The 25,152-nt window shown below is 41.2% G+C and overlaps 1 protein-coding gene across 7 annotated transcripts in view; it reads right to left on the reverse strand.

The window, feature by feature from the left end:
- The window catches only part of LYRM4 (LYR motif containing 4), a 175,566-nt gene that overhangs the window by 131,383 nt on the left and 19,031 nt on the right, over positions 1-25,152 (reverse strand). For all 7 annotated transcript variants that reach the window (XR_010321131.1, XM_010597557.3, XM_064280032.1 and 4 more), the window contains exon 2: positions 5,682-5,802. Coding sequence is in view for 6 of the 7 variants with exons in the window: in XM_010597557.3 (XP_010595859.1) it covers positions 5,682-5,802 (121 nt within the window). In the remaining variant the exon portion in view is untranslated. The remainder of the gene's footprint in view (positions 1-5,681; positions 5,803-25,152) is intronic.

Genomic DNA, 25,152 nt, shown 5'->3' on the forward strand with positions numbered 1-25,152 from the left:
GCAGAGAGAAAATAAGTTTTTTTTTTTTTAAGAAATGATAAAGGTGCCTGAGGGATCAAGCTATTCATCAATCCACAGAGGGTAAGCTGTTACCTTTTCATAAGAGTTTTAAATGGACAATTAGATAAAAGAAAAACATGTTTTGCCTTCTTCATTCATCTTCAAAGTCTTGTTTATCTTTGGTCAAGGTAAAGCTGCCCACAATGTGATCCTCCCCTCTTCTGAGAACTGGCTGAACAAGTGAGCATGGAGGTGGACCCACCATTTATGGAATCGTGTGACCTCGGAAGAATCGTGCAAACATACTCAGTCTGAGTTTCCTCACCTAAAAAGTGAGCACTGTTCTCACAAAACTGCTGTTAGGAGAAAGTGCTAGTGCAGGGTCTGGTGCACAGAGTGTGCAATGAGCCCTCACTGACGACAACAAGAGTTGTTACTGCTGTCTTCATATTCATCCTTATCATCATTGCCATCAACAATAACATGGTCTCTTTCTAGATGCAGTAAATAAGGCAAAGCAGTAACTTGCCCAGGATTACACAGTCAGTGACCGTCTGAGTGGAGATTAGAGCTTCCACCTCTCATCTACAAGACCAAAAACCAAACCACACCTGTTGCCGTCAAGTAGATTCCTACTCATAGCGCCCCTACAGGACAGAGTAGCACTGCCCGATAGAGTTCCCAAGAAGCACCCGGTGGATTCAAACTGCCGACTTTTTGGTTAGAGGCTGTACCTCTTAACCACTACATGTTCACTTTGAATGCTTCCGCAACAAAAATAGTTGTTAAAGAAATTCCACAGTGAACAGGTACGGTAGACAAAGTGGGAGAAGGATGGGTACTGTAATAAAAATTCCCAGGTGAAACTCTCCCCAAAGCTTCCTATGAACAGCCTTACTACTGCCTTCTTCCTGAGCACTTCTGCACATGGAAATATACAACTCTTGTTGATTACGACAAATGCAGAGGTGAAATAAGTGTCTTCTAGAAAGGAAATGGAATCTTGTTTTGTCCATCTCAACCCTGGAAGAATCAACCAGATTTAAGGGGCAATTTCCAACCAATCGAGAGGCATTTCTTTTATAGGAATGCCAACTATGGGAATACTGTTGCCCAGACATGGTGATTTACTTGAATTTCTACAAAAAGCAGAGAGAGAGGAAATTTGTTTAATTCTTGTATGAAGAAGTCTTTTTACAGCTGCTGAGGAACTTTGTGCATACGGAACAGACGCAAAGAACGAATGCCATACACGGGCTAAGCTGTAAAACTAAACAACCCTTCCCATGGCCCCTTTCTTAAACTTCTACAGGGGGCTGAGGAATTTTGCACTTACACTGAAAGATGCTGTATTACCAAAAGATATAGGGTTCACTTTGGGGGCAATTCTAGTCACTGTATATAAACTCACGTTGACTACCTGAGGACTTCTACTAACATCTAAGAGGGTACTTAAGTGGCCTTTTTCTCTGGCAGCTTTATTATCTTTAAACACATGGATTGATCCTTTGATCTAATCTTAGTTTATCTACATAGTACTGGAAGACAGTCCTAAACTCCATCTATTTCTACTCTATTACATGAAAAACAGATGATGCCATGGGACTGAAAGGAGGGGTGCATCCCCAAAGAGTCAAAACGAGAAAGAACTGGAAGGCTCTGACGGACCTCATAATTCCATCCCGACTCTGCCTCCAAAGGACTCATAAAGTCACTTCATAATCATAGAACATACAGTGGGTGTGTAATGCATATGTGTGGAAAGAAATGTGGGAGTGGAACTGTAGAATATATGGTCTACTTGATTTATCTTGCAGATTCCATTTAATTTAGCCGAGAAGCCAGGGAGAAGGGAGAAGGTGGACCAAGAAGAAACTCGTAGTATCATTATGGTGCTCGAGAAAGGCATTTAAATCTTCTGCTGCCACCTGTTTATCACATTATGCTCTTCAGCTACCATTTTATTTTCTTTGGGACAAAACGGTCTGACCAGAGGTATGCTCTAATACCGATAATACCTTCTACCATGGAGGAAAAAAGGTAATAGCAGAAGTACTAGCAACATTAATACAATAATGCAATTTTCTGGCTTTCCTTGTAGCAGAAACATCAGACCAAGAGAAGTGTTTGCAATTTATGATGGTATAAATGCACACCTGGTATACATGCTCATCTGCAGCCTAAACCCTGTGGAGTTAAGAACCTGGTAAAATATGACCAAGGAAAACTGGGCACAGAGTAATTTACTCTGAAATGTATCAGTAGTTTCTGCAAATAAAAAAGAAGGGGGCAGATATTTATGCGCAGTGTGGAACTACAAAATTTTAGAGCTAGAAGTAGCTTTGGAATTCAGAGTATAATGCTTTCATTTGAGAGATAAGGAAACTGAAGGCTCAAAGAAATTCTGTTGTTCAAGCTTAAAATGACTTAAGTGTCTTATTCTCCAATCCCAGTGTCTATTTTTCCCCATTTAAAAGAATGAAAAACAAAAATCAATGACCAGCAACAAATCTTTTCATCTTTTAAAAGCCCCTAGCTTATAGACTGATGGCCATTTATTTCATCAAGTACATTTTAGAAATCCCACTGACTATCAAAAGGGTACTAAAGTAAGCGCATGTGAGGAGACACGGAATACACCATCACTTTTTCCCCAACGGACCTGAAACAACGCTACCTTTTACCAGACCCTGTCCTCGTGGTCTTTACTGTTATTTTAGGTATTGTTAAGTGTGACAGGAAAACTAAAGCAGGGGGAGGGGAAAGAGGGACAAGGCTATTTCAGACAGTGTGGTCAGGGAAAGTCGGTGTAACTAGGTGAAATCTGAGCAAAGGCCTGAATGAAGAGGGGAGTGAGCTGTGGAGGTCTTTTTTTTTTTTTTTTACAGCTTCAGAGGAACTATGGAACAGATGGAAAGACTGAATGTCACAGACAGGCTAAGCTATAAAAGTAAACAACCCTTCTTTAACCTGCACAGGGGACTGAGGACTTTTTCATTCATACCGAAAGGCTTCATACAGCTAACAGATAACGGAGTGCCTGGGAGGGACTGTTCCAAGCGGGGGAACAGCATGTGCAAAGGCTCTGAGATGGGAACAAGCTGGCTGTGTTCCTGGAACAGCAAGGAGGTCAATGAAATGGTGTGAGTGAGGTGAGAAGAGCCACGGGGGGCCTTTGGGGGTCAGAGTAGGGGAGGGACCTGGCCTGATTTTCCATTTAAAAATAATCACTCTGGCTGTGCACGAGGAATAGACAGTAGGGGCAAAAGGGAGACAAGTTAGAATGTGAACACAGTACCCGGTGCAGAGGGCAGTGTGCAAAAAATAGACTCTCTACCTTGTTTAGGCCTTTAGTCCAAGGTTAACCTACTTACAGAGAGGTGGCTGGAGAAGCCCACCATATCTCGCGTTCTAACTATGGTGCACATGGTGCTTGGAGTCAGCAATCACCTTGACATGAAAGGGAAGGAGAAACTTCTTAGTTCCAGACGTGTAACTGGCTAAGCAGTTTTCTGATGTAGTGAGAATGCTTTCACCGTGGGGGCCTCTGAGGAGGGTCTTTGGGGATAGCATAATAGTTTGTGGCTCTATGAGGTTAAGACTGAAGCCCTGGGTTAGAGGGTAGGTGGCAAGTACTCCCCAGCCATCAGAGAAGGTGCAGTCGTCAGGCTGTCCTGAGGAGGGCACTCTCACCCAGGCATACCTGTCCAACCGCTCCCAAGGATGCAGGGCACCAGTGGTTAAGAATCTGTACTGGGGATGGTGGTGGTTAAGGGGTAGAATTCTCACTAATCATGCTGGTGACCTGGGTTCAATTCCAGGGTCCTGCACCTCAAGTGTAGCCACCATCCATCCATCTGTGGAGGCTTCTGTGCTGCTATGATGCTGAACCAGTTTCTGTGGAGCTTCCAGACTAAGATGAATCAGCAAGAAAGGCCTGGTGACTTACTTCTGAAAGTCAGCCAATGAAAACCCTGTGGATCACAACGGTCCGGTCCTGTTGCACATGGGGTTGCCATGAGTTGGACTTGACTTGATGGCAGCTAATGACAACAACTGAGGATGTCTAACGAGGACCACGATCAAGTCTTTTCTCCAAATGGGTAGTTTTAGCATTTCAAATCAAGAGGTGACAGAGACAACCAGACACAACAGAAGTCACCCTGGCACAGGGTACATACTAACCCCCTTTTCTAAGCAGTTTATATCCTGAACAGCTTTACTCTAAAGATAAAACCAGCCTGCTGTGAAGTTGCTTGCCAACTTCTACCCAGGAAGGTACCAAGGAAAGAAATCCTTTTGAGTTTAAGCAAAATAAGGGCTTAAGCTGCTTATTTTTCCAAGTTCCAGTGCTAAAGGATCCCACAGAATCCAATCACTGGTGACTGGAAAAGGCCACCAACCTGGGGTTTTTAACAGGGGCTCATTTGTCAATGTCAGTGTATGCACATGTGCAGATCGGCCTCTTTTCCTAACTCTCCTATCACCGACTCAAGCCTTTTGTCAACTTGTCTGCGTGTGGCAAAGTCATTCTACTGCTAGATAACTGTACAACTCAAGGAGGATTATCAGAATCTGAAACGTTACTCTAGAAGAAACGATTCCATTATGGAGGCAGTATAACAAGATTTTTAATTCTGACATAAAACGAAAACTACAATTTGTAATATTGCTTCTTTTTTGAATTCTGTGTAGTCAAGCATGATGAAGAGCTCAGGGAAAAACTGTTGTCTGGCGTCATGCCAGCCAAACTGTCATCTCTTGGTGCTGCTAAAGACGCCCTCTCCAAAACACTAGAGCAATACTTACAGAAAATGGTAAAAGTTCTCCCCCTCTGCACTTTATAAACAAACCTTCTGCACGTCAGGGAGAAAAACCAGTGGGAGCAGAAATGGAGCTTATGGTTGTGACTGTTGCTAAGTCAAAGAATGGTGAAAAAGGTGATTTTTCTAGAGGGTGAGAAAACCAACTGATGGAAAGTGGCTTCTACTTCTGACTCTCTCATGAATTTTGCAGAAAGATGGACATGTCACACTACTCAGGAAGCCGTGCTGCTTCAGGTGCTCCACTCAGCCTCCCAAGCAAGCGCAGACCAGAGGATTCCTGGCACTTCTACAAAGTAAAAACAAAAACGCCTTCCGGGGTCCTTTCTGGGGTCCGTACCTAAGTAGCTGTGCTTTCCATCATCTCTCTCTGCAGATACCCCTTCCCTGGGGCAACATCACCCAGGTTCACCACAATGATGGCGCCTTCCAGAAAAGGTCGACTTTCTATTTATGATGAATAATGAATTTAAAATGCAAGGACAAGTAGGCTATACCTAAATCTTCTGACATCTGTCCATGTGTAAATGTGCAAAACATCTTATAGTGAGATTTAAAAAAAAAAAGTCACGTTTTACCATACTTAAAGCATCAACCTTTAGTAAATTATGAGAACTCGGCTTCTAAAAAAGGATGCATTCCTGGAAATTCTGGAGAGCTGATATTTTCATTTACATTCACCTTGAATTCAATAATGAGACAGGTGATCTTTCTAGGTCTACTTGAGTAGGAGGGATGGAGTTTTGTGATCCTGCAGTGTAACTCATAAACACCAAAAGCAGTGATGTCCAATCAAAGGGGCCATGTCAAAGCTCAGAGCTCTTAATAAAAATAGAGTAAATCATTGAGCTATCTTACCTGTCGACGAATTATTTCCAGGTCCCTTTTGGCTTTATTCACTAGGGTTTGAATTTCTACAGGATCCTCTACATTTTTATTTTCTCTGAAGGCATCTCTTATCCGCCTGACAGCATAAGTTCTAAATGAGTTCAGGGGAAAAAAGAAAAGGTGTCAGCATGTCTGAGATTATGCTTTTAAGTGGATTTAAAAGCTTTTCTCTTAGAATTAACAGAATTAACATTTCCCTATGGATAATCCACTTTGATCTTTGCTCTTGGGACAGGTCCATTCATTATTACTCCAGCATGACTAACCAAGCAGGTTTCGGAAAATAAAATCTACCCCAAACGAGTCCCATACAAATGGAAAACTACTACTGAAATGCTCCTTAGATCGCTGGCTGTTTAGAGTTAGGCACGTCTGGCTTTGCTCCATTAACGTGGATAATTGAACCTTTGTTGTAAAGCGAGAAATCAATAATTAAGAGATTAAATGATGCATCACTTGTGTGTGCAATCAAGACAGTGATCTATGCTGGACTGGGGTCAGCGTGCCTAACTTCTGGCAGTCACTTCCTCTCTGTAACATAAAACATAAGGCTGCGATCCACATGAGGGTTCTGCCACAGTGAAAAGCATGGGATTATGCCACAGTGCTTTCCCCGATCTTGGAAGTACACACGTATGCACACATACACATGCACGCACACACACCTTCCTCCCCAGATACAGGTTACACACAGTGTAGGGTTAGCAGCTCAAGAGCAAGTGTGGCTTTGCATCCTTGCCTCAGTTTCCATTTGCGGGAACCTGGGGAAATTTCTTAACATGAACCTATGTTTCTTCATCTGTCAAACAAGCATAACACCACCTACCCCACAGAGCTGCTGTGAAGATTAAGCTTTATGATGTGTGTCTGGAATTGGGCATAAAGCCTGGGTCATAGAAAGTCTCCATAAATGAAAGTTATTCTTACTATTCTTATTCTTGTAATCAGTATTCCCCCTCCTCCTGTTACTGCCTCACCTTCATCCTGCACTGAGAGTCATAACAGAGTCAAACCTCTGTGAACATACAGGGCGTACAGTGGTCAGTCTGGATGACTCAAGAGTCATTACCCAGACACACACCAACACTCAGACAGTCCTCCTCAATCCCTGTGGCTGCCCGGTCTACTCCAGATTGGAAGGCGAGGACTAAGGAGAAGTAGCCCAGGTCAGATACTCAGATACGGCTTTCCTTAGCCTCTTTAATGATTGTTCAGCTTTCAACTTTAAACATCACCTAAAGAATCTATTCAATATTATTAGAGTTACCAGTAGAAGAATGGAAACAAGGCAAAGAATGAGAGAAGGGAATTTCATTTTCCTTGGGGGTTGGGAGGGATGGATTGAACGATGGATATAATTAACTGGGAAATCTCGCTTTAGAAAGGACTAATTTTGTTTTAAACTTTTCTCAATCAAAACTTTCTAAAAAAAATTACAACTTTAAATATCAGGTCTATTTGCATTTAGAAGAAGAATAAAACCAAATCTTGTAACATTAAGAACCATATGGTGGAGGGAAGACAGTTTAAGAACTTGCACTTTCAGAACATAAGACGACACGGAGACTTTTATCTAAGCCCTACGTGAGTCCACTGAGGTGTCTGCAGAGGAGCTTCTAAGTGTTCAACATCAATCTTAGGGACCACAGTGCTTGTCAATGAACCCATGTTATACAACGTAACTGGGGCTTGTTCCTCATAAAGCGATGGGGAGGATTGCACTAACAACCATTATCAAACATAGATTCTCCTCATGTGTGGCTGCCACCCTAACAAGATTCTAGATAGCTAGGCTAGCTAAAAGCAATTTCTGCTGCATTTTCTTGCACAGCGTAATGGTTACTTATATGACGCAATATCACTGTTCTTCCTCACACCTACACACTCTTTCAAAACAGCTCCTTTCTTTTGCAGTGATGGGAGAAGGGAGGGGACAAAATAATTTAAATATTTTGTTCCATATGCAGAATTGGTTTTACAATGTGAATTTGTCCTCGGGGAATCATCCACTATTTTAATTCTTCATTCAGGATGCTGCACAGGCTTTTTGGAAAAACAAAATGGGCAACAGTAGTCATTGCTAAACTTATTTTCTAAAAGCTGGCTGTGAAAAAAGGAATGTGAAGGTCTGAGGTCCTCCCAAGTTTAAGTAAATTAGAAAATAACTAAACTTTAATTCACATCAATTGATGTCCACAGTCCTAAATATTCTGCTGTATATTCTTGTTTGTTTCCCTAAGTCTCCTAAGTTTGCACCTAAAGAAATGAAGCTCTAGATCTTGGAATCAAATGTGTCTTAAATAATCAAGGTCGTGGATGCACTTCTGAAAGGAATGGCGCAGCGGCCCCTCCTCTCCCTTGCTCCTAAAACACAGTGTTCTCCTCTGCCCTAAGAGCAGACATCTCAAGTACCTAAGAAACATAAAACCAATTACTATGCACAAACACTTTCTCAGTTGTATGAATCTTTATTTCAAATGATTACAATTTGGTGAAGGGAATCACAAATCTGGCTGAATCTCTGAATTTTGCAGGTGAGGACTAACCTCCAATTAATTCTGCCTCTGCCCTGACTTTTATCTCATCTGCATCTTTTTCATTGGCTACTAAGGTAAGCCATCTATCCCCGAACACATTCTAGCTATAGGCCTCTTGACTGTATCACACAGCTAGAACATTTGAAAGAAAAATGTACAGATGCTGCAACGAAAATAGCAGCCAGCTGCTACACAACGCCTTGTATTAGGATGATCCTAACACGAGTCAGATGCTGACTGGAACAAGGCATGAAGAATTAACAACAGAACAGCAACAGTTACCAATCGTGAAAAAGCAGACTGCAGCCACAGAGAGAGGAAGGCACGTGCTGCTTACACATTCACCACTCTCTCCATCCTACTGCAGCTTTGCAGAGGAGATTCCCGTTTGGCCTTCTTTCTCCACCCCAGCCTTCTATCTGCCACCAGATCTCCAAGTGTCCACAGGTTCTCCTACTGGTCATCTTTTCACCACTGCAAGGATAAAGCTCCTTTCTGAGAGTCTTCTACCCACTCAAATGCCCCAGCCCCCAAGCAACAGAGTTGACAGTGATCAAAGCTCTTCTGTGCTCAGGTCCGGCTTCACTCTCTCCCCTTCCAGAACCAGATGGCCAAATGCAGGCTATAACCAGGGCTCCCATTGGCTTCAGCATCAAAAAGCTGAATTCCAAAGTGTGCCTTGGAAACCAGCTAATGCAATACCTCTCATTTCCATCATCTTTCATCACCATCCCAAGGCTGGTTTCTCTGTTTGTCCATCCTGTAAAAGCATCTGTGCCCTCCCGCCACCCCCTGCCCCTACTCCCTGCAAGCTCAGGTCAATTATCCCAATAACATAAGAACTCGATCCTTTCTGTGGTCCTCTTTGGGGCAAACCCCCATCTACCACTGATTGCTTGGAAGAGCATGTCCTTCACCTACTTGCCTTAAGCGAAACGTGCCTTGTCCCGAAGACTGTGCTTCCTTTACAGCCATCGGGAGGAAGTGGCTTGATTCTAGCATGCCTCCATACCCTGCAGGGCTAAGAGCAGAGGGACATAGCATCTTTGGATCCCATGCCACTTCCCGACCATGCGTCCACTCTTAGACATCTTTGAGAGCTGTGCCATCTGGCCACCCCATGTTGTATGCTGCATTGTGATCTGCTCCCTTTTGGGTCAATCCTCAACTATCATTAGGCCTTAATATATAATAGGCACTCAATGCATACACAGGCCACCTATTTTAATCCAAAACATTATCGTAATTTTTGCTGAAAAAAGGTCCTTAAAAATCAACAAGTTATAATGAGAACGGCTGATAAAACTTTACTGAGGTATCTGTACTTGGTTCACTGATAGTCCCACAGCCAGATGGTTTCTCCTCTTGGTGTTCATATCTACTCGCTATTCTTTCCTAGTGTCCTTTGTGGGTTCATCTTACTCTGCTGCCCCTTATACACTGTATTCTCTAGGGCTCCACACATGGGCCTCTTTTCAATAAAATCTCTCCTGGTAATTGCATCCATGCCCAAGGTCTCAACTATCATATATATACGCCATTGAGTACTAAATCTCTCTCTGGCTCAGACCTTCCTTCTGAGTTCTAAACCCATATAACCCAACTGCCTTTTGGACTTGTCAACAAGAATACAGATTCTTTTGCTCAACACATTCAAAACTGAAGTCAACATCTTTTTTACCCTTCATTCCCATGGCCAGTATTTCCTTCCACAGATAGGAGCATTTTCATGCAGCCAGCTGCCCAAGTCAGACATTTGGGGGTTCATCCCGAATTCTTTCCTTTCCTTTAATTCCTTATATACATTCAATCATCAAATCTTGTTTCAACTTCCTACCTCTCTTGAATCCCCTTTTATTTCTCCACCTGTTCAGCCCAGAGCCTTTGTTCAGGCTCTTATTTCTCAGACTAAGACAACAGCCTTGGGATTGTGCTGTGTGCGTACAATAAAATGGATAATGACGCCAGTAGAGAGAAAGCTCAAAGGCCACTTGAAGGTCATAAGCACTTCTGGGTAGATAACAGAGTGAGGAACAGAGCAGACAGCTTCCTCCTCATGAATGTGAGTTCTCACCAGAATGTAAGCCCTGTCAAGCAGGGACTTTTGTCTTTCTTGTTTGCCACTGTATCCAAAATGCCTGGCACAGAGATGGTGCTCAGTAAATATTTAGTGAATCAATGAACCTATCAAAATATCATAGAACATAAAAAAAGACCTTCAAGAAACACACAAAAATCCATAAGGAAAACATGACAAAGCATAAGAAACTGCATAAGAAATAGAATGACAAAGGGTTTGCACCACGAATATTGAAATAATCTCTGAAAGGTAATAATTACGAAATTCACAATTAGAATTCATTCAAGAAATATGTACTATTATGTAAGCTCTGTGCTAGGTGACGGGAATACAGTGGATAGTAACAAGGTTATTAGTCTTCGGAAGACTAGGGTCTGGCAGGGGATAAGTCTATAGAGAGAGATGAAGTAGGAAACAGAAGCCATTCAAAGGGAAAACAAAGAGACCAAGGATACCTTTTTGGGAGCTGAAATGGTTCTTATCTTGACTGGAATGGTATTTTCATAGCCTAGATATTTGTCAAAACACTTCACGGCCTAGATATTTCTCAGAATGGATCCTTTTTATTGTACGTAAGTTATTCCCCAATAAATTAACTTAAGCATATTAAAAAATAAATAGTATAGATGTTGTATTACATTTGCCCACTTTTCAGAAAAGAGGAGGAAGAGGAGTAGAAAAAAACACAAGACAAAGGTTGCAATACTAGAGAATATGTACAGAGCTAAAAGAAGTAAAAGTTAGCTCTGCGTCGTAACAAACAGAATAGAGGACAAACTAGAAAGTCAAATCTAAAACATGGAAAAATTAAATAAGTTAAGAAATACGTAAGAAAAAAATGAACTAACCTTCAGAGCAAGGTGAAGATGTAAAACTATGAATACTAAGTGTGAACACACTGGAATGAGTAGGTAATTAAAGTTGTAGTTGAAGGAAATGTCCCACGAGTGATTATAAAAAAATGGAAAAGACTCATTTGAGACTTAATCACCAGAGGACAATGCTAACGTACTAATAAAACACCTCAAATCCAAGGTCAGAGGAAAAATACTTTAAAGAAGGGCAAAGAAAGAGAACTTTAAGTAGATAATATTGAATGGAATACATTTATAAGTACATTCTCAGATTTCTTGTGTGAACTGATTTCTTTCTAGAAATCCTCAGATGTCTATTTTCAAAACTCTCAAAGAAAAGGGCTGTTTTCCACAATCACCTGCATTGCTGTTCTGAGGGTTCAAAAACATAAAAATAAGAACTGTAACTGATGGTACAGGTACCATGCACATTATAGCATTTAATCCTTACAAACTATGGCTCGGAGAGGTTAAAAAAATTTTTAAGCTAAGAACACATACATAATAAGTAGCAGAGCTAGACTCTGAATCCAGCTGACTCCAGAGTCTGTGATTTTTCTACCCCAGCCTATTCCTGGTCCAGGAGTCTATAAACTCTAGTTACCTAATTTGTATGTAGTAAGTACTTAGAATAAGCCAAGTTTTTATTCATTTGAAAAAGCACTTAAAAAAACAGTGCCTGACATCACAAAGTTTGAAAAGGTTACCTAATCTCTCAATGTTGCTTCAAGAGTTACTGTGGAATCCAAGTCCCAAGCATGCTCTTAAGAAAAGGCCAGTGGCTGAGATCATTACAAGAAGAAGGGCTACTGATAAGAGCTTTAATTGCATCTAATGGCTTTAAAAACGAGGACAGAGATTAATGCGAAGGTCTATAGACTGAGGAAAGGAAGTTACTATCAGAAAATTCAATTCGGAGACCAAATTCAATTTGGAGACCAAATCTCAATTTTTGGGTAGCTGTGAATAAAACTTACTATATACTTCCTGCTTAAAGTTTCCTAGTGGTTTCCATCATCTCGAGGAAAAGGGTCAATGGACGGTATGCAGGATTCTCAAGATCCAGCTCCTGTACCTCTCTCCAACCCCACCCACCTAGCTCCACGTCCAGCAAGGACTATAAACTCTGGCCATAATGAAAGGTGTGCAGCTTTTCAGTTCTGTCTCCTTTGTTGTTGCTAAGTGCCACTGAATCAATTTCAACTCAGAGTGAGCCCATGTGACAGACTAGAGCTGCCCCATAGGGTTTCTTGGCTGTAATATTTAGGAGCAGATTGACAGGTCTTTCTCTCTTGGAGCCACCAAGTGGGTTTGAACTGCCAACCTTTTGGTTCAGCTGAGTGCTTAACCACTTGCACCACTAGGGTTGCATACATGGAGTGCCTTCTTTAGCTAGATTTCTTGGCTAACTCCCTCTTGTTGAAAATCCAAACCAGTTAGGAACAAATACGACAAAAGATTAACAGCCTTAGTGTCTAAATGGCACATATAAAATAAGTAGAAAGACATTAAGACCACAGAAAAAAAGGAGCAAGAGGCATGAAACAATAATTCATGAACGAGCACCAACAGAGACTATCAGAGATATAAAACCTCACCTCTAATCATAATTGAGGAAATACAAATTTAAAAAAGGTATCATTTTCTGCCTATCAAACCAACAGAATTGTGGGCATGCATACCCCACTGGTGGGAGTATGAACTGGTACTTCCTTTGGGGAAACAGTCTAATAAAGTGTGATAATGTTCATCATCTTTTATCCAGTGTTTCTGTTTTTAGTAATCTATCCTACAGAAATAACCTAAAATATGGACAATGATACAAGCAGAAAAATGTTCATTACAGAATTATTTAAAGCATTAAAAATTAAAACAACTTATGTTCAACAATGGAGACATGGCAACATAAATTATAATATTATGTAGCTTTTAAAATACATGTTTCCAAAAAAAAATCTCAAGTCACAGGTATAAGTCAAAGATACAAAAATGTAAGGAAAAAATATCAGTCTCCCGCCCACTCCTGTCCCTCGGCCATCAGGCACAGCCAGCTGTTTCTTATGTAACCTTCCACAGATGTGACTCATACTGAAAACTCTATTGTTTTTCTTCACAAATGGTAGCATTCTATATACACTGTGCATCTTATTTTTTAAGTTAACAATATATCTCAGTGATCATCTCATATTAGTATAAACAGACCTGACTTGCTTTTAAAAACAGTTTATTGTATTTCACTGAATTCAGAATTCATTTAGGCAGTCGTTTATTAATGGATATTGAGGTGGTTCCCAGTCTTATGCTGTCACAAACAATGATGTCATCAATATCTTTGTTTACTGCGGCGTTGCATGCATTCTATCTGTGGGATCCACTCGTAAAAAAGAGTTTGGACAATCAAATGGTATGGACATTTATTGTTTTGATAAAATATTGCTAACACTTTCTCTGCAGAGGTCATACTATTCTAAGCTCCCACCAACAATGTGTGAGTAAGCCTGTTGCCCGCCCGGCATCTCTGCTAACACAGTGTCACCAAACCTTCTCACCTTTGCCAATCTAATGGGTGGAAAATGACGCCTCGTTTTACTTTTAATTATATTCTCTTATTAGGGTCACTATGAGTCAAAATTGACTGGACGGCAATGGGTTTGTTTTTTTTTTAATTCTGAATGACATTGACCACCATTTTCACAATTTTAAAGCCCTTTGTATTTCTCTTTCTACCCTCTGGCTTTTTTTCAATTGAGTGTTGGTTTTTTTTACCGATTACTTTTATACTATCTGTGTCTTTAAAAAGCTAGCCCTTTGTCTGTGACAGGAGTTGCATTTAGCTTTATTTATGATATTATCTGTGTATTTTTGTCATGTAGAAATGTTCAGTTTTTATGTGGTCCAATGTACCAATCTTTTATGTTATGGCTTTTGGGATATATGTCATACTTAAAAAGGCCTAAACTGTGAGATTACAAAGAACTCATTTATGTATTCTTAAGTACTTTTATGGTTTAACTTCTCGTGTTTAAATCTTTGACCTATCTGGAATTTACGTGATGTAAGGTGTGAATATGAATCCAACTTTACCCACTAATAGTGTTTTTAAAAATTAAAGTTAAAATTTTCTATTCGGGATAATCTCATTATACAAAATGTAGGCATAGAAAAAAAATAGAGGAAAATATAACAAACAAAACAAAACAAAACAAAACAAAAAACAGAACAGAGTAGAGCTGTCTCATAGGGTTTCCAAAGAGCAGCTGGTGGATTCAAACTGCTAAACGTTTGGTTAGCTGCTGAACTCTTAACCAGTCTTTTTAAAACTATCACTGTAACTTTACACATAAAGACTCCACAGACAGGGATGGGATTTTTCTCTTCCCAGCCCCCCATCTACCAGAAATGAGCTTGACTTAGTACACGAAAAGTGAGCTTCAGCTTCTATCATGTAATAAGGGCTCAAGAGTTAGGATACAGAATTAAAAAAATTAAATTTTATTTTAAAATTATAGAGTGAACTGTAATTGTAAATTATAATTTATAAATTATAGAATTATAGAGTGAACTATAGACAGAGTAGAACTGCCCCATAAGGTTTCCAAGGAGTGGCTTGTGGATTTGAACTTCTGACCTTTTAGCAGCTGAGCCCTTAACCGCTATACCACCAGGGCTCCTAGAGTGAACCAGCCAATGTAAAACAAGTACCTTTAAATGATTTACATTTATCTAAGCTAGAATATTCAATTAATTCTGGATTTTCCACTCCATGGGAAAAATAAAGCACAAATAATGGAAATTGTTATTAAACTCAAATGCCTTCATTGAAATTCCTCATCGGTGTTGCTAAAAAGGAGTCAAATAGAACATCTTTAGTTTTATCCTTTTCTATTACCATTAACTCCATGGGGCTAGTACTCTGTCCTACAGGGTCACTATGAGTTGGAATTGACTTGATGGCAATGGGTTTGGTTTTTTCTTTTTATTACCGTTAGACACTGGAAAAACAAAAACAAAAACTTGTTGCCATCCATTCGATTCTGACTTATAGCTACCCTATAGCACAGAGTAGAACTGCTCTGTAGGATTTCCAAGGCTGTAAATCTTTAGGGAAGCAGACTGTCACATCTTTCTCCCAAGGAACGGCTGATTGGTTTAAACTGCCAACCTTTTGGCTAGCATCTGAGCGCTTTAACTACTGTGCCACCAGAGCTCTCCATTAGTCACTAGCAGCAATAAATGAGTAAGGGCAGAAGAGAGCGGAGACACACATAGCTTGTGCTCAACATGTTATCAAGGACAATTTGCACAGTAGAATCTCAGTTCTTTCTCCCTCCTGGAACTGTGAAATGGCTGAATATTCATTCAGCTATTCGGAAGGAAAAAAAAAAAAAGATACTTCACCTATCCAGAATTCAGGTGTATAGCAACCTCACTCATTTGGAAGAAAAATAGAAACCTGGAAGTAAGTAAAAAAGGCTTTGTGGAGACTGTAAGGAGTATGGTCAAAGCCAAGGTGAGCTTCCCCTTGAGTATGCTGGTTTTGGTGGGACCAGGGACACAGGCTGAGTCTCTATTCCCTCATCCTGGAAAACTGGCATGAGAGTCCTTCAACTAACTTTATCTTACATACTTGGAGTTAAGGGCTCTGAACACCATATGTAAATTTATGCAAACGAACACATTAATTACCTCCTCAGAATGAAAAATCTAATAGCTCCTTCCCTCTTTGGAGAGCTTTAATTTAGTGTTTCATAGAGAAAGAGGTGTCTCTAAAGTCTTTTCTAGTCTAAAATTCTATGAATTTAAGAACACAATCACTAGTAACCTCTGCATCTCCTGGGACGTCTTGAGCAGACTGTGTACTGAATGCAATTCCGTGCACCGTAATACAAGGATGGTTACTCTGATGTGGGTGCTGCACTGCCTAACAAAGTATATTTGCTTGGCTATTTATAGCACAAATAACTTGTTATTATGACTTTTTTCCAAGTAGGTCAAAATATTTCCATGCATTACATAATTTATTTCCATAACACGCCTGTGAATCATCTAGTAGGTGTTTGTATATTAAGACTTACTTTTGATGAACTTGATGACACTAAGACTGAAGGCAATTGAGCAGACATTTACAAATTCTATTACTGGTTAGCATGCCACGTTTTCATATTAATACTGATTAAATAATATTAGAGTGAGACTTGGCATTTGTCTGCCAAAAAATTGCACATGGTAGGTCAAACCAAATAAGCAGTGTCAAAATAAACTGCCACAGAATTGGGGAAAAGCAGTCTTTGCCTGTAGGGACACCATCCCTTTCCCTTCAGGGCACACCACAGCGAAGGATCTTGGCTAAGGGCCCAACCACGTACCCTCCCACAGGTCTGTATTCATGACAGAGCTCCCTGGCAAAGTGCCTGCCAGAATGGACAGTCCAGCTCTTGGAAATTCTCCTGGGATATAGAAGATTCTCAAAGGTGATGACACTTTGTGGTACTTAGAGTCTGCCTTATTTAGAAGGCATGGAAAAGACAGGCAACTGAGTGTCATTACACTGTAGGTGCCAGCATACTTAACCAAAACCAAACCAAACCCGGTGCCGTAGAGTCTATTCCGACTCATAGCGACCCTATAGGACAGAGTAGAACTGCCCCATAGAGTTTCCAAGGAGCGCCTGGCGGATTCGAACTGCCAATCCTTTGGTTGGCAGCTGTAGCACTTAACCACTACGCCACCAGGGTTTCCGCCAGCATACTTAGAGAAGGGCAGAGAGGAATTCACCACATGGTTAATAAAACCTTCCACTAAATCTCACTGATGTTTTCCTTTTTAAATATGATTTTCTTCTTCTAACTGCTTAGGTGCAGGGATCCAGTCACTACTGCTCTTTGGATGTTGACCACAGCTGGGCAGATATCAGGTCCAACTGGTCAGATATGAAGGGGTTCACACCTTATCACTTACATTTTAGCACTAAAAGCCGCAGGGATGAGAAATCTGCAAAAATACTTTCATTTTGAATTGCATGAAACTTTTACTACCTGGCCTAAAGCCAAGACTGACTTCTCAATATACATAAATGCTCAAAAGCAAGAAGGTATTTGGCCTGCAATATCATTTGTATTTCCCTGAGCCAATAAGCCCTGTGCAGAATTCGGAATGAGTATCTGGCAATCACTTTAAATGCAAGGCAGACTAACTTAAATGACTTCCATCTTATTCAGTTACCTACTAAAATTTTAGGATTGTCCACCTTGCATCAAAAGAAGAGTGATAAACTGTACTGAGGAAAATCCTTTAAAGAGCCATCATCAGTGGATTAACAAAAAAGAGAAGCCCTGTCCTCCTAGCACACGTGCAACAAACTGCAATAAACTGAGGTTCCCCAGGAAGACTCCTCACTGCATTCTCTTATGACACTAAAGCAGTGAAGACTCCCGGAGACATTTTATAAGACAGAATCAGAACCTCTCTGACTCCCAGTAACACCTACAACATCTTGGGAAATGCTGCTTTGGATAAAACTACTACCTGAGAGGCTCCTTCAAGGTGTAGATACTAGAGACTAGAGGCTGACTGGGCCTTAATGAGCCAGTAAGCAAGTCCCAGGCCCAGTGGTGACAGTTCCTACAGTCATATTCTGCTCAATCCTTAAACGCTATTTCGAGAGCATCTTAACCAATCTGGAAACCCTGGTGGCGTAGTGGTTAAGAGCTTCAGCTGCTAACCAAAAGGCTGGCAGTTCAGATCCACCAGGTGCTCCTTGGAAACTCTACAGGGTAGTTTCACTCTGCCCTATGGGGTCACTATGAGTTAGAATCAACTCAATGGCAATGGTTTTTTTTCCCTCTAACCAACCTGAAGCCCTGCGCTCCGCAACAGCTAACTCAGATACAGATGCTCACTATACATTGGGCTCCTCGTTCAGCTCGTTAGCAACACGGTGGAAGCAGCACATTTTAGTAATCTCAATTCCATTGCTTAGAGATGAGACCTTCACTGCGTCCCTCACTCTGTCTCCCAAAAAGGTTCCTACCACACAGACTCCACGGACGAGTTCCAGGCCAGTTCATGAGAGCCTGAGGGATTTCAGGACTGGGAAGCAGTTCCAGGAGATGATCCGTGGATGGGAAACCGGTCTTACCCAAGTCTCCTTTACCATGCTGGTGTCCTGCAGCTAGTGCTTTCCCCAGCGGGCACCCTTGGCTCCTCCACTGCAACCAAACATTTCACTTTGCTTAAAAAGGGTAGACAAAATTTTGACTCTAATTTCAAACCAGCTTTCTTAAAACAGCCTGTACCATATATTTTCTGTTATGATGGAAAAAAAGCACCAAAATAAAAATTCTTACTGTAATTTTACATGACCAAATTAGAGTCTCTGAAGTATTAGTTTTGGGGAAAGTTTCAGCATTATTTACAAATATTTATCCTCTTTGTATCTAAGATCCCCAAGATGCAGAGAAAACAGTAACTTTTGTGACATGTACTCCTGTATGCTTATTACCAAAAGTCCCTGGCTCACTGTTTCATTCACTCATCCACTCACTTAGGTACCAGACACTGTGTTAGGTACTAAAGATTCAAATGTAAACAGGACAAGGCTTTAGAAAGCTCCTGCTGTATGGAGTGCTCTGAGGACAGAGAGGAAGAGGGGGTATTCGGTCTGGGTTTGGGACATCTTTCCAGGGAGGTTGACATGTTTGAAGGGTGAACAGAATTTCACTAGAGAGAGTAAGCCAAACGGGAAAGAGAGGCCAATAATGAATTGAGAATCCCATATTTCTATACAAAAGAAAAAAAAATAAGGGGGAAATTTCAGAGGAAGCAAAGAGAAGCCAATAAGGAAAAGAGACAGACTACTTTTTATTTTTTATATTCGGTTCTGAACATGGACCGGAACTCTCTGGTAATATTTAATTGCTATATTGGGGGAGAAGGGAAAATATTTTCATAGTAAAGTTGTTGCTTCTGCACGGAGCTTGAAAGTAAAATTTAGTTTCCACTAATGGGATCACCTGACTCCTTGTGCCCTCTTCCCATCACTGACAGTATTTTCTGTCCTCCAGCCCCTCTCTTAGGCCATTTTCCCTTCTTTGGGCTCCTGTGGGACTTTGTTTTTAGTGCTACTGCTAACCCTACTGTACTGTCTCCTACTTTAGTGTCCATGTACGAGTCTGTCTTCCCCACTGGTTATTCATCTTCTCAAGAAGGCAACCCTGACCATGTTCTACTTTATTCCCCCATGAGGGTATACTATGTTTTGTACATAGTAGTTGTTTTACTAATACTGTTGAAGGGAAATTTTATATTAGAAAACAAACAAGAAATACAAAGACCTGTGCTCTGACGGTAAAGACTTCTAACCCTACAAAGAATCACATGCATCAATAGCCTGAACTGATAGTCATTTTTTTTTTAATCTAACAAAAATTGTAGATAAATTTTTAATGTTTCCCCTTCCGATTCTATGGCTGTATCTTTTCTTCATTATTCCTTTAATAGCCATCAGGGCAAACCTAGTATTACAGAGCTCTGGAAATAATGAACATATACCTCCAATTGTTAGCATATTTTAACTATATTAGGCATAAGGTATTCGAACACTTCCTTGTAATTCTATTCCCGCAACAACACCAACTGTGTGGATGTAATACTTTGGAATTCTTTGAACAGAAAATTCATCTGGCTGTGTTAGTCTTACTACCATAGTTCATGGCCTATTCCTTTACTTCTGTGTCCAAGTTTTACCCGGTTAAAAAATGGTTCCAACAGAAAGAGTGTTCACTACTGCAACTAGAAGAAATTTAAAAATATAAAATGTTCTTACTAGTTTTTATATACTTGTTATATCACATATATATGTATACACAAATATATATATATATATGTTATACATTTAATAGATATATTACATCTATCAGGAATACATACTATACTGGCTTAAATTAAGAAAAAATGTCACCAAAATGCTAATTACTGAACTCCACCTTTCTGACACTCTCTCAGGGGGAAGTCCATGCCAACAGACTACGAGGACTTGAGAAGAACAAAACATAGTCAAATATCTCTATCCCTGAGCACAGGGGGAAAACTATATTCCTGTATACAGATATTATAATTTTAACGAACAAGAAGTCTTAATAGCTGGCTCTGAGCTCAAAATATTACTTAAAAAATTAGCTTTCGATGAAACTGTTATGAAACCAAAGACTTCACTTTGGTACATGTTAAGTAACTCATGTCACCCTCAAACTATGTAGAGTTACTGCTGGATACACCAATTTTAGTTACATGGGGAGCCTGGGTGGTGCAATGGTTAAACATAGGGGTTATTTTTTACAACTAATTGACTTTAAAGGTCTCATCTGAGAGCTACTTAGCCTTTAAGTGAGATAGTTTTTCTGAGATTTTCTTTTGGCCAACCTAGGTCTATTATAACAATTCCTTAAAAATATCTCTACTTCTGTTGCCCCAGGACAGGAACCATTCCCAAAGCCAACTCTTCAGACATGGATTAGACTGGACAATGGGTTGGAGAGGGATCCTGGTGAGGAGTGAGCTTCTTGGATCAGGTGGACACTTGAGACTATGTTGGCATCTCCTGCCTGGAGGGGAGATGAGAGGGTGGAGATGAGAGCTGGCGAAAAGGACACGAAAAGACAGAATGGAAGGAGAGATCAGGCTGTCTCATTAGGGGAAGAGTAATTGGGAGTACGTAGCAAGGTGTATATGGGTTTTTGTGTGAGAGACTGACTTGATTTGTAAACTTTCACTTAAAGCACAATAAAAATTATTAAAAAAAAAAATCTCTATAGTACAGAACTGGAGGGCTTTGAATTGGAGCAGATCCCAGGTGGCCAGGAGTCTCTGGTTCCGTTCAGGGGCAAGATAAAGGTAAAATACTTGCTTTCTACTCAGTCTAGGCTCTTGTCTAGGAGTATAATTTTACATCCACGGCTTTAAATATGTATCAAAATGGTGACCGAAATAAAAACTACTTAAGGAGGATTGCCTAAAGGTATGCCAACAATCAATTCCTGTGTTGCTGTTAGGTGTTGCTGAGTCAATTTCGACTCACAGCGACTGCATGTGACCAACTAGAACTGCCCCATAGGGTTTCCTAGGCTGTAATCTTTATGGAAGCAGATTGTCACTTTTTTTCCTGTGGAGCTGCTGGGTGGGTTTGAACTGCCAACCTTTTAGTTAGCAGCCAAATACTTAACAATTATGCCCAGAGCACCTTATCAATTCCTTGTAGATACTCTAATATATATCCTTGGGTTACACCAGGAACCTGCAATTCTGGCTTCTTGTAGAACTGGCATCTCTTAGGTGTGCCATTAGCCAACATTAAGAGATACCACGAGAAACTGCTGTTTGAAACTGGTTGTAATTATGTTGATATTATTATTCTTTACACAAAGAGCCATAAGAAAAATTTCTTGGATTTTAGCACCTGGAGGAGTTGTACTTCTACCAAGCAATGGCTGGTTTTTACATCATGGATGCTGTGATTCTCACAACTAGACATGCTTCTCTCTTTGCACGGGCTACTGGGAAGCTCAGAGCCACACCTGAGGCTGTGCCCTTGGATGCCAACTGTCCTGGCCTTCTGAGCATCCAGTTTGGTTGTTAACCTTATCCCAGGCTTCATTCTGGTTTTCCTATCCTTATTTTCCTGGTTTTCTCACTTAAAACACAAATAATTCTGATTCAGTGGTTAAAAATTCATTAAAAATAAAAATTAAATGTCACTTTTTTTTTTTTTTTTCCCAGCTTATATGAGAAAGGATGGGGTTCCAAAACTCTTATTTATTAACCAGGATAGTCCAAGGAGATCTAATACAATATAGCAAGATGATAGCACTAAGAGAAGCCACAATTACTCAAGAAGAGTTCTGCGGGGTAATTCTACATTCATGTTAAAAAAGAAAATTTTCTTATTACAAGACTGAGTTTAAAGAGACATCACAATTACTGAAACTCGTATAAACCAAAAAAAACCAAACCCAGTGCCGTCGAGTCGATCCCGACTCATAGTGACCCTGGTGACATAGTGGTTAAGTGCTCTGGCTGCTAACCAAAGGGTCGCCAGTTCAAATCCACCAGGCGTTCCTTGGAAACTTGACGGGGAAGTTCTACTCTGTCCTATAGGGTCACTATGAGTCAAACTCGTATAGACACAGGATATATCCGTCAAGTCGGCTAACAAATTCCTAAGCATTTATAAAGATCAATGGCCTTGTAAATAACCCATATTTTATTTCAGCACTTTTTTCCTTATATATTTGCTTTTTTTTCTTATATAAATAAGTAACTAAAGGCAATTTAATTCAGTTAGAGTAATGAAGGGAACACAGATATTTGAAGAACAATAAAATGTTAATTTTATGATCCTATTTATTTTGCTAAAGCTTCCAGAGTGATAGGAAACAAATGCAAATTTTGACTCCTTCAACCCTTAATACTTTCAGCAGCAGAAAACTAACCTATTAGAATACGTTATTTTTACAAGCAAATTCAACATATTTCATATATTTCATACAGATAACATCATAATGTCTTGGACAAAGTTATTCATGGTTGCCATGGGTCAGAATCAACTCGAAGGCACACAACGACAGACTGTGCCTTATATTTACTGGCATTTAAGCAGCATTAATTCATTGAGTTCCACCTAGTCAAATTTTCTTGACAAACTGACAGCCTCTAAAGGAAGGATTTTGCTTCTGTTAACCCTCTGTGCCATTTTTACACACGACTTTGAGGAGCGGCCCACGGAGATTTGGGATTTAGGACATTCTGGTGGCACCCTGAAGGGCGCCTGGCAGACCTGAGAACAGGGGCAGACAGAGCAGTGGCACTGGTGATGCGGAGACCCACCCTGGCCATCGATCACTGTAGAGGCATGAAAAGGCCCAGGTAGGACAAACATCTGAGAGGGAAATGGCTGGGCATGAAGACCCACTGACCATGGGCAAAGTAAGAAGAAAAGGTGAAGTGCTTCCAGCCTGAGAGACTGAGGACCCTGATGACGGAGGATGCACATGCAGGGTCTCCTGGGACACAGCGTTTTAGCACAGTCATGTTCAGTCTCAGATGCTGGCCGCACACCCAGAAGATGCCCAGGAGGCCCTGGGAAAGGATAAATGGAGAAGAGTCATCAGAGTACGCAGGGTTGAAGCTGTGGACTACTGAGAGCATGTAGGGAATGTGGCAGAAGGTCATGGATAGACGGCCAGGGGCCTCTGACACTGAAGGGAGAAAAGCAGAGAAGACTCAGCAAGTGAGCCTGAGGAGTGATGGCCAGAGGGGAGAGGACCAGGACGGTGGTACGTTAGGGAAGGAAGAAGAGGACCTCTGTGTTAAAAGCTGAAGATGGGCCAAACAGGTTAAAGGTAAAAGTAACTGAAGGAGTCTGGCAACCAGGCTGCGTGGACCGTGGAGTAAGCAAGAACTGCCAAAGGGGAGAGAATGCGTAGATACCCTCGGCATGAGCAGGTTGCGGGATACCATCTACTCTCCCAAACAGTGCAAACCACCAAAACCCAAACCAAACCCACTGCCACTGAGTCGATTCTGACTCACAGCAGCCCTACAAGACAGAGCAGAAATGCCCCACAGACTGCCACATCCAGTGGGTTCAAACTGCTGACCTTCTGGTTAGCAGCCAAGTGCTTTAACCACTGCACCACTAGGGCTCCTGGTGCAAACCACACTGTCATTTTTCTATAGGCTATCTGCTCTCTCCAAGGAATGATGTGTTTCCACAGAGCCTGATTTCCTGCTCGACAGAGCTCTGTCAGCACAGGCCCTCAGCAACCATCCCAGTCATCCCCATAAGGAACAGTATGGGGACAAGGCAGGGGACAGGGCAAGTGACAGGGCAATCTGCGCAGGGAGCTGACAACCACGTCAGAACTGGAGGGTGCAGGGATGCCTCCTCAGCATAGTTGCAGGGCTGGAAACTTGAGTTCTGTGCCAATTAGATAGAAACTGGGGCCCTGTGGTCCAGTACTGTTTCAGTCCATGACGGTAACCAAGGCCATAAAGTGGTCTTAGACCAAAGGAGACTGAAAACACCTCAGACCTTGAAACGATCAATCACCTTTAAGCAGTCCAATTCAGCTCTGCCAAGCTATTCTACTGCTGAAAAACTCCCCTGCTCGGGGCCCACTGACCTTTCCCAGTCTTTCTGCTAGCCTCTGACACACTTACCCACACACGCCCATACACACAGTCAAGTACACACATTCACGGGTATAGATAACACTCACACATACCTATACTCTCACATACACATACATACTCAGTAAGTCCTACCTTCTATCTATCCTCTATCCCTCTTCATTCCCTTCACTCCCCTTACTGCTACTTGCAGAAATATTAATTTTCATTAACACTGCTCCTGCCTCTCTGTTGATTTTGGAATATGGCATGTACCCAAATTAATTTATGTTCTATTTATAAAACTGTACCCTTTGTGGTAACACTGCCTTAGGGTATACATACATAATACAAAACATTTACTTAAGAAATCTAAAATAGAATAGTAGCTGGTAGCAACATCTATTAAAATATCAACTGAGAAATGACAGTTTTAAGGTATCTAGTTACCCTCCACCTTAAAAGGAGGGCACACCAGCCCATGGGAGAGAGGAGTCTCAAGACAGGTAGCCCTGGGAAATACCTGGGTGGCTTCCATCATTGGCAGTACTCGGTGTGGGTTTTAGTGGCTCTGAGAACATAGCCAGGGGAAGGATGGTCAAGTGCCCTGGACTGTCAAGACCAGGGTGAGTGAGTACAGAAATGCCAGCAGGAGTTCACCAGTGTGCACACACCCAGAAGACCACCAGGATAAGCCAAGCTGTCCCCTCTAAAGAAGCCCACTCAAGGACAGAGGTCTGCCTGTTCCTGCAGGGACAGGTAGGGAGGGCTACCTGCCCTGAGTTGACTTAGAACACAGGGAAAAG

Source organism: Loxodonta africana, chromosome 1, assembly GCF_030014295.1.
Source record: "Loxodonta africana isolate mLoxAfr1 chromosome 1, mLoxAfr1.hap2, whole genome shotgun sequence".
NCBI lineage: Eukaryota > Metazoa > Chordata > Mammalia > Proboscidea > Elephantidae > Loxodonta > Loxodonta africana.